We start from the raw sequence: 13772 nt of genomic DNA on the forward strand, positions 1-13772 counted from the left end.
TATTTGCATGCATTGTACTGCATTTTGTTCCATCCTGTGACAACCCTGTGAGCGCTGTTCTCTATTACTTACTTTTTTTTTTTTTTTTGCAGTTTTGTAACTTTATTTGACGATCAGCAGTTAGTTCTCATCCACATTAACTGTCTGTAGATTTTTGAAAGTGGTGACAGGTACGTAGGTAACCAATGTATAGAGCTTATTTGATGAATCTTCATCTTCATTACGCTTCCTGGACAACCGCACCCGGATGCGGTATGGGACATTCCTTATTCCTTTGGCCCAGACAGCTTTGTTGAGTCTGGTGTCAATGTGCACATCTGGTGTTCCCATCTCCTTCATGGCAAATTTCCGGATCTCTTTGAGTGCCCGTGGGGCACTCTTCTTGAAACCCACTCCATGGATGCGCTTGTGAATGTTGATGGTGTACTCTCTGGTCACCACCTCGTTGATGGCAGAACGGCCCTTCTTTTTCTCGCCACCCTTCTTTGCGGGAGCCATCCTGCCGGGCCCAAGTTGAAAAGAAAGAGCGCGAGGTATTGTGGGAGAGGGAAAGCAGCGTCTCCTACTTACATTTTATAGATGGGGAAACTGAGGTTAGAAGGTTAATGTATTGTTGTCATCTCAATGTTTATGTCCTCCCTGAATTCACATATTGGAATCCTCATGCCCAATATGATGGTGCTGGGAGTTGCACAGGACATAAGGGTGGAGCCCTCAGGATTAGTGTTCTTATCAAAAATCCCCAACAGAGCTCCCCAGCCCCTTCTACCTTGTGAGGACACAGTAGAAGGTCCTGGCCATGGTGGAAGAGGGCTCTCATCAGACTTGCCACCAAGTCGGGGCCTGATCTTGGATTACCCAGCCCCCCGAACTGTGAAAAATACATTTCTATAGCTTTAAGCTACCCAGTCTGTGGTGTTTTGCGATGGTAGCCTGAATGGACCAAGACAGGTATGGAGGCATTTAGAGGATGCTTGCAGTAATCTCCTGTCTCTACCAAGCCACCCCAAATAAATATGTGCTCTCAATAAAATCAGTGTGCTTATTATACAAATGCAGTTTCATGATAAGTCCCTTAGTTCCCTCTTCCAACTAATTCTTCCCCTAAACTTCATCCTCTATTGAAATTTGTGGAAACCACTGACTCCAAGTCATCCGACTAGTGGAGCCAAAACCTAAACCTTGGATTCCAGTTTAGGTAATTCATTCCGTTTGCCACATAAATGGTGGGTTCGAAGCTGTGAAGGGCTGGAAGCAAGAAGACCAGTTAGCTGGTCCATACACATTAATACCATTCCAGATGTGGGTCCGAATTTCACTCTGGAAGGTACTTGTATTATGTCTACTTTACAGATAGGCAGACGACGCTTAGAGAGATTGTTAGGTACCACAGGTGACACAGCTGAGCTTTAGAGTGATTTCATGAAGCCTCTCAAAATTTTCTGTTTGGAATTTTACAAGATGGCGTATACTGGTTATGGTAGGCTGGACAATGGCCCCCAAAGATATCCGGCTAACGGTCACTGGAACCCGTGACTATTATAGGGCAGAAGTAACTTTGCAGATAGGATTCGGTTAAGGATCTTGACATTGGGAGATTATCCTGGATTATCCAGGGGGGCCCTAAATACAGTCACAAGTGTCCTAATAAGAGGGAAGAAGAAGGCTGTTTGATACAGAAGAGAAGGTGGTGAGATGCTGGAAGCAGAGGTTGGGGTGATGCACTTCGAAGGTTTGCAAGGGGCCACAAGTTGAGGAATATAAACAATCGCTAGGCACTAGGGATGGGTTTTTTCCTTAGAGCGTCCAGAAGGAGTCAGCCCTGCCAATGCCTTGATGTTAGTCCAGTGACACTGATTGCAGACTTCTGGCCTCCAGAACTGTGAAAGAATAAATTAGTGCTGTTTTAAGCCATCCAGTTTGTGGCAATTTGTTACAGCAGCCATGGAAAACTAATACAGATGTTGGTACCTGGAAGTGAGGTACAGCTATCACAAATGGCTAAATATGTGGAGGCGGCTCTGGAATTGGGTAGTGGGTACCTGGGAGAATTTTGAGGGACATGTTGGAAAAACCCTAGATTGCCGTGAGCAGACTGTTGTTGGAAAGAAGGCCATTCAAGGTGCTGCTGGTGAGGGCTCAGTGGGAAATGAGGAACGTGGTATTGGAAATGTCCCCTGGTGGCAGAAAACCGCTGAATTGTGTTCTACCCTCATAAGGAGCGCAGACCTTGTACGTGATGAACTTGGACATTTAGTTGAAGAGATTTCCAAGCAAAGTGTTGAAGGCACGGCTTGATTTCTTCCTGTTGCTTTTAGGGAAATGTAAGAGGAGAAAGGTGAATTGAGGGAAGAACCCGTTATGCACCGGGGGAACAGGACTTGATGGTTTGGGAATTTGTCAGCCCGTCCAGATTGCGAAAGTGCTAAAATTCAGAGATTCGCTGCTGGGAAACAGAGCGCTGAAGAGAAAGCCTAGCATGGCTGTGGCTGGGCAGTGCTTTGCCAGTGATGAAGAGATGAGGCATGCGACTCATGGGTCCCCACGGCCATCCCAGCGGAAGTCCGGGACAGAATGACACTGTCCAAGAGGGGACCCGTGGAGAAGCCTCTTGTCTAATAGATGAATCTTCATGACATGCAGAGAGACTCACAAGGTTTATTTGAGGATGTCACACTAGTGGGAACATTGCCAGTTTGGATAGAGGGACAGAGAGAGAACAACATGAAAAAAGGCTGCCAGACTCCCAAAACTCTCCAGGCAGGAAATGACTGATAAAACTGTTAGCTGCAAGAAATGGGCTACCTTTCGTGAAAAAGGAAGGACGACTGGAGGCCGGAGCCACAGGCCAAGGGGATGGAGCCTCACCACAGGGCTTATTCCCAGGTCTTGACACCTGATGGAAGTTGCCCCGTGGGCGTTCAGAATTGCTTGGGATGGGTGACTCTGTTTTTTCTTCTATTTTTTCCCCTTTTGATTGGCAGTATTTACAAATGTTACCCTATACCTGTCCATCACTGTAGTTTGGGAGTAGAGAACCTGTTTTCTAGCATCACAGGTCTATAGGTGAGAGAGGAATTTTACCCCAGGATGGAAGGTCTCATCTGTATCTTGCTGAGCTGATTTAGATGATGAGATTTGAGACTCTTGAGCGGATGCTATTTTAGATGAGCATCAGGACACAAATTGATGTCATGGGTTGAGACTTTGGGATGTTGGGATGGGGTAAATGTATTTTGTATGTTGGATAGCTGTGAATTTTGGAAGGCCAGAGAGCAGAATGTGGTAAGCTGAAAAATGGCCACCAGTGATGTTTAGGTCCTATCCCTGGAAATTTTGAATGTTACCTCAGATGGCAAAAGGGACTCTGAATATTCTTAAATTAAGGATCTTGAGACCGGGGATTATTCTGGATTGCCCAGGTGGGACCTAAATATAATCACAAGTGACCTTATTGTAAATGAGAGGAGGACACAGAAGAGGAGAAGGAGACTTGATGATGGAAATATAGATCGGAGTGCTGCATGCTGAAGCTGGAGGAAGAGGCCACCAGCCCAGGAGTACAGACGGCTGCAAGAGGCCGAAGAAGGCAAGAAAATGGATTCTCCCCTCGGAGCCCACGGAAGGAGTCAGCCCTGCCAGCACACTGACTTCTTAGCAGAGCCGTTGTCAGACTTCTGGCCTCTAGACTATAAGAAGACAAACGTGTGTTGTGTTAGGGCACTGAATTTGTGACAATTTGATCTAGCAGCCACGGGAAACATATACATCACTGTTCAGTTAATGTGGGGCTAATGTGGGGCTAATCTACACTTTATAATGTGGGGCTAATCTACACTTTATAATGTCAGCTGTTCCATGTAGGAAAATGATAAGCCTTCCAATGTATCGAGTTTAATTTCTCTCGAAGTGTTACAATTTTATTTCAATGGATCTTGCAAGTGTTGTGGTACTACTCTGGATGCTATGGTAAATGGGATTACTTTAAACCCTTTTTTTTTTTAAAGGAAAGCCATTTTTAGATTTATTTTGAAGGATCAAGAAGAGTAAAGCACGTGACAGTTTGTGTATTGGAAATGTCTTTTTTGTTCCTTTCTCCACATTAGATATTTTAATAGAATGTGGTCTCTTTGGGTTCAGGTGTCACATTTTATATTTATTTGTTTTTCAAAAATTCTAGGAACGTAGTGAGTGCCCCAAAGTGCTGTGTTGGTTGAGTGTTAATCTTTCTTGAAATTCAATGAAAACAACCATACAAAATCTCCTACATACAGTCTTTTTATAATATAAAATAGCACATTTGAAACAGTTGACCATATAATTTTTTTTGGGGGGGTCTTTGTCATATTATTATATCTTTCACTGTCTTATTCTTTCAGATGCAAGGCTGGCTCTGAAAAAATACATTGCAAAGGTCTCTGCAACTGTAACAGAGACAGAAAAGGGACCAGGGAAACTCGGTAAAGAAGACAAGGTACTGCATTGTGATCACTGCTCATTCTGAGGTCTTTTGAGATTTGTGCCTCATAGCTATAATTTCTACACTAATGCTTTAGAGATAGTGGTGGTCCTTACTGCTCTCTTCTCCGTCCATCTGTCCGTCCCTCCCTCCCTCCCTTCTTTCCTCCTTCATTTCTTTCTTAATAAACTACTGATAAGAGATAGACTAATAAAAATTAAATGAAATAATATTAAAGAGTGACATAGAGATGTACTGAGTATCTCAGCCAACATGAATGAATCTTAGAAATGTAGTGTTGAGTGAAAAAAAAATTGCCAAAACTACACAGATTTTTTTATAAAGGTCAAAAACAAGCAAAATCAAACTGTATCATTTGGGGATGCCTACATATGGGGTAACACAATTTTTAAAAGGAAAGCAAAGGTATACATACAGATTGTGACTATCTCTTGGAGGTGGGCAGGGGGACGGAAAGGGGGAGGGACACGGAAGAGATTAGAGGGGTCACCGATGTTTGCTCATTATTTTGCTTCAAAATTTAGGCATGCGTATACATCATATATCTTCGTGTATATTTACATATACATTACATGTTTTCTAATGTATCAAATTTTGCACAATGGTGAATAAAGATCCCCAGGTATAAAGATGGCTCATTTAAAGCCAGCGTGCCACATTTACTATGTACTAAGTACTATATACAGACTCACAGCAGGGAGACATGCAAGGTATCAGGAATGTGGTTTGGTTTTAAATTATTTCCTGCATCTCTGCGCAGGATATTCTGTGACTTTCTGATGAAAGAGAATTAGCCAAAAGCATAGGCATCACCAAGTCTGGGAACATGGTAAGTTACATATTTCACCTGTGGTTTCAGAAACACTTTACAAAATCTCCTATGAAACAAACAATAGAGGCACAATTCTGTTAGCCTAGCTATTGAAGCTATTAGATCTGCAAAGCAAAATTTTCCTGGCACAACCAACGAACAGTACTTTGTCAAACTAGTTACTATAAAGGCCTTTTTAATTTCTATTTTTAAATATTTGGTTATTTGAACTAGCAAGTATTAGGCACATATAGTAATACTTAGAATAAAACTGAAATGTCTGAAGCAAACTTAATAGTTTTTCTTTTCCGTTTCCAGTCTTAACCACTCTGTGGTTCACCATACTTTGCCTTCAATTATATACACATTTGTATACACACATATAGTTTTATAAGAGATTTTGTGTTTGTAAAAATGGGATCATGCTATACATGTTATTCTTTAATTTGCTCTTTTTCCTTTTATAATACATTATGGACATCTTTCCTAATCCACTTCATGCTACATACTTCTGCCTATGCTACTGCTTATTTAATAATATGGAGAGGACATACATTTATTCATTTCTCTTTATTATTATAAACCATAAAACCGTATACCTTTTAAATCAGAGCCTAGCAGTTTGCTGCACATGTACACAGAGATGGTTTTGCAAATGGGAGGTTTTCAGGGAAGTGGGGCCCTTCCTGAATTTTTCACTTCCTCCTCTGTGAGCCATCTGAGAAGGAGTACAATATCCACCATGTCTGCTGAGTCGCATGCGGGCCACACCTTCCACTGAGTCCCAACCCGCAAACACTTCTCTTTATCACAGGCTTCCATGAAAATAAAGAATTAGGGAGAGGGTGTGGACTGGCCCAAGGCTTTATGACTCTACATTGTGAGTTTCCTTATTCTCCCATTTCACTGATATGAGAGCTATACTGGCCAATATAGTGGCCGCTGGCCACTCGTCGCTACTTACATTTGAACTCATTAAAATGAAATAAAATGAAAAACTCAGTTCTTCACTAGCCACTTTTTTAGTACTCAGTGGCCATGTGTATGTCTGATGGTGGCTGTACTGGACACTGCAGGCATAGAACATTCCGTCATCACAGAGTCCTGAGGGGCAAGGCTGGGTTAGAGATACTATGGAGTTTTAGTTTTCCATAAATAAGTGGAAAGTAAAGTCTCTGTTTCTGTCTCTAGAATACCATCCTTGGTGCATGCCGTATAAAAAGTGAGTGGTTAGAAACCCATTTGGAAGCTCCTATTAATGAGCTTTTTGAGCAGAAACAACAATTGGAAGATATCGTGACTCCTATCTTCACAAAAATGACCACACCGCGTAAGTTGTGCATAAAAAGTGTTTTGAATGTCAGAAAAGATGAAAGTTAGGTTCAGTGTTATTTCTGAGATACTTTGATTTGAACAATCTTCATTAAGTAGCCATTAACCTTTTTACAGGCACTAATCTGTGATATAACACCCTAGTTTCATTAATAGTTTTAATGTTAGTAACTTAAAATAATAACTGAATTATTTCTATAGAGAATGTCTAATACTAAACTTAATATTATTACCATCATTGAGCATTTAATTTTACATAATTTACTATGCTTTTGATTTTGGCCAGTGATTTTCAACTAGGAAGGCATGACCTATTAGGAGACAGAGTAACAGAATTTGAGTTCTAAAAATAGTCAAGGAGAAGCAAAATACAGGATAGGGAATATAGTCAATAATATTGGAACAACTGTGTATGGTGTCAGATGGGTACTAGACTTATCCGGGGATCACATAAGGTATATAAATGTCTAATCACTATGTTGTGTGCCTGAAACTAGTATAATATTGTATGTCAACTGTAATTGAAAAGTAAATTTAAAAGAGCATTTTTAGTATTATAACTATAATTTGAAAAACCTATTGTGGAAATACTGTCCTGTGAATGGGGGAGGGGGTGCAACATTCGAATCTTGGAGGCAGTCATACCTGAGATTTAAAAAATTACCAGCTTTATTGAGATATAATTCTCATACTATAAAATTTACCATTTAACAATGTATAGTACAGTGATTTTCAGTATATTCACAGAGTTGTATAATCATCACCACTATCTAATTTTAGAGCATTTGACCAACCCCAGAAAGAAAGCCCATACCCATTCCTCTCTCCCACAAGCCCCTGGTAACCACTAATCTACTTTCCATCTGTATGGGTTTGCTTCTTCCGGACATTTCATAAATAGAATCATATAATCTGTGGCATTTTGTGTCTGGCTCCTTTCACTCAGCATAATGTTTTCAGAGTTCATCCATGTTGTAATATGTATCAGTATTCCTTTTTATGGGTGAATAATATCCCATTGTATGGACTCAGATTTACCCATTCATGAGTTGATGGACCTTTGAGTTTCCACTCTTTTGACTATTATAAATAATGACTATTATAAATAAACTTTTGTGAATAAATTTTTGTGTCACCACATGTTTTCTTTCCTCTGAGGTACATACTTAGGAATGAAATTTCTGGGTCATGGTACCTCTTTGTCTAACCTTTTGGGGAACTGCCAAACTGTTTCCAATTTTTTATTTTCTACAAGCAGTATATATGAGGGTTCCAGTTTCTCCACATTATCAATATTTGTTTTTGTTTTCTAAATATAATTTTAGCCATTCTAGGGTGTGAAGTGGTATCTTAATGTCGTTTTAACTTATTTCCATTTCCTTCATTACTAATGATGTTAGGCGTCTTGCAGGTGCTTACTGGTCATTTGTGTATTTCCTTTGGAGAAATGTTTATTTGAATCCTTTGCTCCTTTTTAAATTGGATTATCTTTTTATTGTTGAGTTGTAAGAGTTCTTTAAGTATTTTGGAGACAAGTCCGTTATCAGATACATGATTTGCAAATATTTTTCCTCATTCTGTGGATTATCTTTTTATTTCCTTAATTATGTCCTTGGAAGCACAAAAAGCTTTAAGTTTGATGAAGTCCAATCTGTCTATTTTTTCTTTTGTTGCTTGTGCTTTCATTGTCATAGCTAAGAAACGCTGCCTAGTCCAAGGTCACAAAGATTTATGTTTTTCTGTAAAGAGTTTCATAGATTTACCTCTTACATTTAGTACTATGATCCATTTTGAGTTATTTTTGTATATGATGTGAGATAGGGATTCAGTTTCATTCCTTTGAATGTGAATATCCAGTACCTAAGGTTGTTCTGTTTATCAAAAGGAGCTGTGGTGTGTGTTTTTTTAAGGTTAAGACACTTGAATCAGTCTAGGTTGCGTGGCTGATTATCCCTTCCATGTATACTCAGCATCTACTGAGCGCGCATGAACACACACACACACAGCGCTTTCCTAGGTCTCCTGCAGGGAGACAGACGCTTTACACTGTGGTTGGCTTTAAGGAGCCTCTCCCAAGCAAGCGCACTAGGAAAGACAGACTACGTGCTGTGTATGTTCAGAGAAGTTCAAATGTGGGAACAGGGCAGTGGTCAGTATCCCTCTGGCTGATTGTCACTGAGTCTTTGTTAAGGCACAATAAAAATAAGTTAGAAAGTTAACTTTTCATTTCATGAAAAGTACTGAATTGTAAGCTTAGAAAGTTTGGGCTTCATTAACAGGATAGTGGGTGGCCATTAAAGGCTTTGGGGTAGGAGAGAAGAGGGATTAAGTAGGGGAGAATAATCTGGCTTTCCTTGTAAAATGGATTGGAGGGAGAAGAGACTAGAGGGAGTGAGACCCAGATAGTCAGGGAGTGAGATGATTAAGACCTGAATTATTGGTTATACAGCTCAATTCCCACCTTCTCCCCCTGCTCCACCTCTACCAATAGCCTGGCCCAACAACCCACCCCGCCCTTCCTCACATCTGAGGAAGAATTACATCTCTTCCCAAGTCCCCTATATCTCCTCAAAGCACCCCAGTAATTTGCACCTTCATATTATGAAAGTGTTACATCTTAATGGAACATCCGAAATGTCCCCTTCATTTTACAATGAGAAAAGTGAAGGTAAGAGAGGTTAAGCAATTTATTAAAAAGTTACTCTATCCAGTTGCAGAATAAGGAACAGTAAGACTGATTTTTGTGGAAATGTGACCTCACAGCGTTAAATATTTTTGAAAAACCTGTGCGGGGAGAATGTGAATACTTGAGTTGATTGATATACCAACACCAAGGTTTAATTAATGATTGGTTTCAGGCTGGGACATACTGATTTATTTCATAACTGTTTTACAAACTGGCTTTATGTTGGTTTTATATTACAATCCAATTAAACATAATTTGAAAAATCTGCTTCTTTTCAGGTCAAGTGAAAAGTGCCAAAGCTGTATAAGCCATGGTCAGAAGAGAGGCCAGGATCATCCTACTAAATGTATATTTTATAAAGTCCACATTTTCTTCTAGAATTTTTAAAGGCAAACCTATTCATGACAATTGAAGTTGAGAAAAGAGATGTGGAGTTTCATAAAAACGTTGAAATATGAAATTAAGTCACCCATGTTTTGTTTTTCCCTCTTCGGCAGGTTGGGGGCCCTCCCTCTGCTCCCCCAGGCACCATGTGACCTCCTCATGCTCCTTCCACAGAGCACTTGGGGATGAATCGCTCAGAATCTAATAATCTTTCTGTGTGATTGAGGCAGGAAATTTCCATTCATTTGAAGAATTCTGTATATATAATTAAAAGACATTGGCAATTTCCAGAGGAAAGACTTGTTACCCCTCTCTCCAAAGGAGAGTTACGGGATGGTATTCTGGAGCAAGGAAATATTAAGAGGAGTTTGGATCTGGGCCCTTTGCTCTTACTTTTCATGTCCAAATTAAAATTTACCTGTAAGGTGCAGTATAGTATCTTAAGTAAACCTTCTTCTGTATTTGTCTTTAACCTAGGTCTGTCTTTAAATGAATAAACACAAATCTGTTTAGTTTTATATTTAGATTTCCTCTCTTCTGAAGGTTTGGTGATATAGATATTATAACTGGACTCTACGCCATTGTCCCTTCTGTTCTATTTTATATTTCTTAGGTTTTAAATATCACTGTTGGTTTCATATTTAGTGATTTGAAATGTCTTTTTTTCACTTTATCTAAAAACCCCTGATCTATTATACTTACTAGAAAAACTTTATAGAAAGAAAATGTTTTAAAAAAACATATTTACTCATTTTTCTTATGACTCTTTCTTCTTTATCCCACCCTAAAAGCTAGTTTTTCATTGTAGAGGGGAAGGAAAAGAAATAAGCAATTCAGTAATTTCTTGTCAGCTGACGTTTTCACAGGCTGGTTTTGAGATGATACTATTTTAAATTTGTCTCACAAATTTTAAAGTTTTGAGATCTTTACGTATGGGCAGTGCAGTTTCAGTTGCCTTTAGTAAAAGAACAGGGCACTCATTGCCACTCCCCTCTCTGGTAGTTCCAGTGGGTGTTTATGGAATAGTACAAAGAAGACCTGTTTGCTCCATTCTCTTCATACTGTGTATTGTGAGAAGTCTGTTCTCTTTAAGCACTGTAGTCATTTGGGAAAAGGTCAGGTGACGTTTTTGTTGTTTCTACTCTTGTTCTATGTTTTCCGAGCCTTATCTTGACTATGACCCTACTTTCCAGGCATTTGGTCTTGGTGATTAGGGAAGGGTTCCTGTCTCCCTTCCAAGAGTCCTAGGTAAGACCGAGGCCCTTCTGGAGACCCCAGGTATGAAATAAACCTGCCTCTTCTGTGCATTGTTCACTCATTATCCTCAGACTTTTTGTAACTTTTGATTTATTTGCTAATGCTGTCTTCTTGAAGCTCCTTGTATTGGCATTTTTATGTCATTGTAGGTCCTTTACTTTCTTACAAACTACTCTTTCTAACTTTTACCAGCTGCTGTGGTCTCAGTGTGTTTGTATCCCTCCCCCAACACCTCCTCCGCAGTTCCCTTGTTGAAACCTAATGTTCATTGTGGGGCTTCTGGGAGGTGATTAGGTCATGAAGTCAGAGTCCTCACGAACGGGATTAGGCCCTTTTGAAAGAGGCCCTCGACAGCTGCTTTGCCCTTTGCGCCATGTAAGGTTACAGCCAAAAAACAGCCATCCAGGAAGTGGGCTTCCACCAGACACCGAGTCTGCTGGCAACATGGTCTTGGACTTCCAAAGCCTCCAGAACTATCAGAAATACATTTCTGTTGTTTATAAGGTACCTACGTGGTTTACGGTATTTTTGTTACGGCAGCCCTAACAGACTAAGACGCCAGGTCCCCTTCATCTTGCCTCTAGCTATGGGAACTTCTCAAAAGTCAATCCTATCTTATAGTTTTATATGTCAGTTATACCTCAGTGAAGCTCGGGAAAAAAAGTCCATCTTGACCCTTGGCAAAGCAATCTGTAATTCTCTAGCCCTGACCTTCTCTATCCCTAATGTTAGGAAGAACGAATCCTTCTTTCTTCGGGCACCCATAGTGCTAATAGCCTCAATCTGTCTTCTACTTGCTTGTTCATGGGGAGACATGCTTGTCTCCCCATGTGAATTGTGAGCCTTTTGGGGGGTAGGGGCTTTGTCATGTTTTCCTTCGTGCCCAAAGAGCTCATAAGAGAGTGAGTTAGGAAATAACAATTGGATGGATTCTCTTTTGGTGCTACCTTAGTCACAGAACTCACTGATCTTTATTCATTGATGGAGTATATTCACCATTATAAAAATACCTCTTGAATTCTCTTTCCATATCTTGTTTGTGCCAGTGCCCCATTCCAGTCCCACTCCTCCAGCAAACAAGCCACGCACATATCCAGGATCATGATGTCTGTCTAGTTTCTTCACTGACCTTCATCTTGAATGCCATGTTACTTCTTAAGCATGTAAACTTGAAGATTCCCAAGGGATTCCCGTCTCACTTCAAAGATACCACTGATGTGAGGATCTGAATATCCGTTTATATCTATAGATCTATAATGTTAGTATGTTTTGAGAGATATGCTACTTCTTCTGACCTATTGTTGCATTGAATTATAGAAATATTGAAATGCCCTTATGTTTTGAATTTGAGCTGTTACACAGGTAGTTAGTTGCATGACGTGTTTTGAAAACCCACAGAGTAATTATTATTTCGAAGTGCATACTAGTAAATTAAATGACATTATGTGAGAGGTGGTCAAGCAAAAGCTAGGTTCAGTGTTATAGCTTCTAGACAATGATTTCTTGGACTTTTGTATTTCATTGATTGGAAATGTGTAAAAACATAAAGGGAGGAGATTGATATGGCATCATTAAGAAAACTATCTGCTATTACTACCATTTAATAAAAGAAAAGATATTTTAATCCCAGAAAAGAAGGGAAAATATCTCAATAAGCCTCCACCCTTTAAGTTGAATAAATTAAGTTTTATTATAGACTTTAATATTTCTCATTTTGTCATGTGTGATGGAACTTTTGTCAAGAATCACAACTGGCCTGTGGTGCACACTTTGAGACCTACAGCTCTGGACTAAGCCAAAGCAGGCAGGCTGCTATTTGGGTCACCATGCGGCACCAAATTGCAAAGGGCTGACAGTTCTTCCCAGGGTTTAATCTAACACGTGACAGACTGTATTTTCCAAGATGGCCACATCTGTCATCCCACATGCTCTTTTTACAATGTGGTCATGACATTCCTCACATAGAGAGGTGGGTCTTTGTCCTCTCTTGAATCTGGGCAGGCCTGTGACTGAAGCGGAAGGAATACTGTGTGATTTCCATAGATCATACAAGATCCTAAGAGGTGGTGCAGTTTCTGCCTCACTCTCTTGAGATGCTCGCTCTTGGAAACCAGCCTGTGGAGAGACCCATATGGACAGAGACAGATGCCCCAGCCCACAGCCCTGGCTGAGCTCCCACCAGCAGTCACCCCCAACTTGACAGCATATGAATGAGCCATCTTGGAAGTGGATGGTCTAGTCGAGCCCCTGAAGCTGATGCCTGTGTCGGCCAGAGATGAGCCTCTGTGGATCCCTGCAAAGGGGCAAGTTTCAGCTAAATAAAGGATTGTTGTTGTAAGCTGCAAAGTTTGTGTCTGTTTGTTTCACGGCCGTCTATAACATGCAAATTTTGGAACCTGGAAGTGAGAAATTGACATAGCAAGCCCCCAAATATGTGGCATTGCCTTTTTAGGGCTGGGCGGTGGGAAGGAGCCTGAGGGGCCTAAAGGGAAATGTTAGTGAAAGCCTGCAGGGCCTGAAGTAGATACTTAGCAGAATCTTGAAGGGCTTCGAAGGGGCTGTTAGTGGGAATTCATAGGAAAGAGAGGAAAGTGTTTCTAGAAGCTGGAGAAAAGGGTCCCTTGTTATGTGATGGCGGTAGGTTTGGCCATCCTGTTTTCTAAGTAATAAACGCAGTGATTCCCGCTAAGGATTCTTCCAGGCAGTGTTCAGGTGCCACGTGGCTTCTACTAAAATGTGAGAGGAGATGAATTGAGATGAAGAAGAGTAGTTAGTTTGCAAATAAAATCTCAAAGAAATATAAAGGAGCCAGTACTTGGTGA

At 40.4% G+C, this 13772-nt stretch overlaps 2 protein-coding genes across 3 annotated transcripts in view; one reads left to right on the forward strand and one right to left on the reverse strand.

Annotated features, from left to right (window-relative positions):
• Positions 1–13293, forward strand: part of ANKRD45 (ankyrin repeat domain 45) — a 31066-nt gene extending 17773 nt beyond the window's left edge. For both annotated transcript variants that reach the window (XM_081026400.1, XM_081026399.1), the window contains exons 4-6: positions 4380–4474; positions 6483–6621; positions 9588–13293. In XM_081026400.1, coding sequence (XP_080882526.1) covers positions 4380–4474; positions 6483–6621; positions 9588–9616 — 263 coding nt within the window. In that variant the 3' untranslated portion in view covers positions 9617–13293. The remainder of the gene's footprint in view (positions 1–4379; positions 4475–6482; positions 6622–9587) is intronic.
• On the reverse strand, positions 121–537 carry LOC308487164 (large ribosomal subunit protein eL31-like; the record flags this gene model as incomplete). Its single annotated transcript, XM_081025159.1, has 1 exon — positions 121–537. Exon 1 carries the CDS (start codon positions 496–498, stop codon positions 121–123), a length of 378 nt encoding a protein of 125 aa, XP_080881285.1. The 5' UTR covers positions 499–537.
• Positions 13294–13772: the final 479 nt, after the last annotated feature.

The sequence above is a fragment of the Rhinolophus hipposideros genome, assembly GCF_964194185.1.
Source record: "Rhinolophus hipposideros genome assembly, chromosome: 19".
Lineage (NCBI taxonomy): Eukaryota > Metazoa > Chordata > Mammalia > Chiroptera > Rhinolophidae > Rhinolophus > Rhinolophus hipposideros.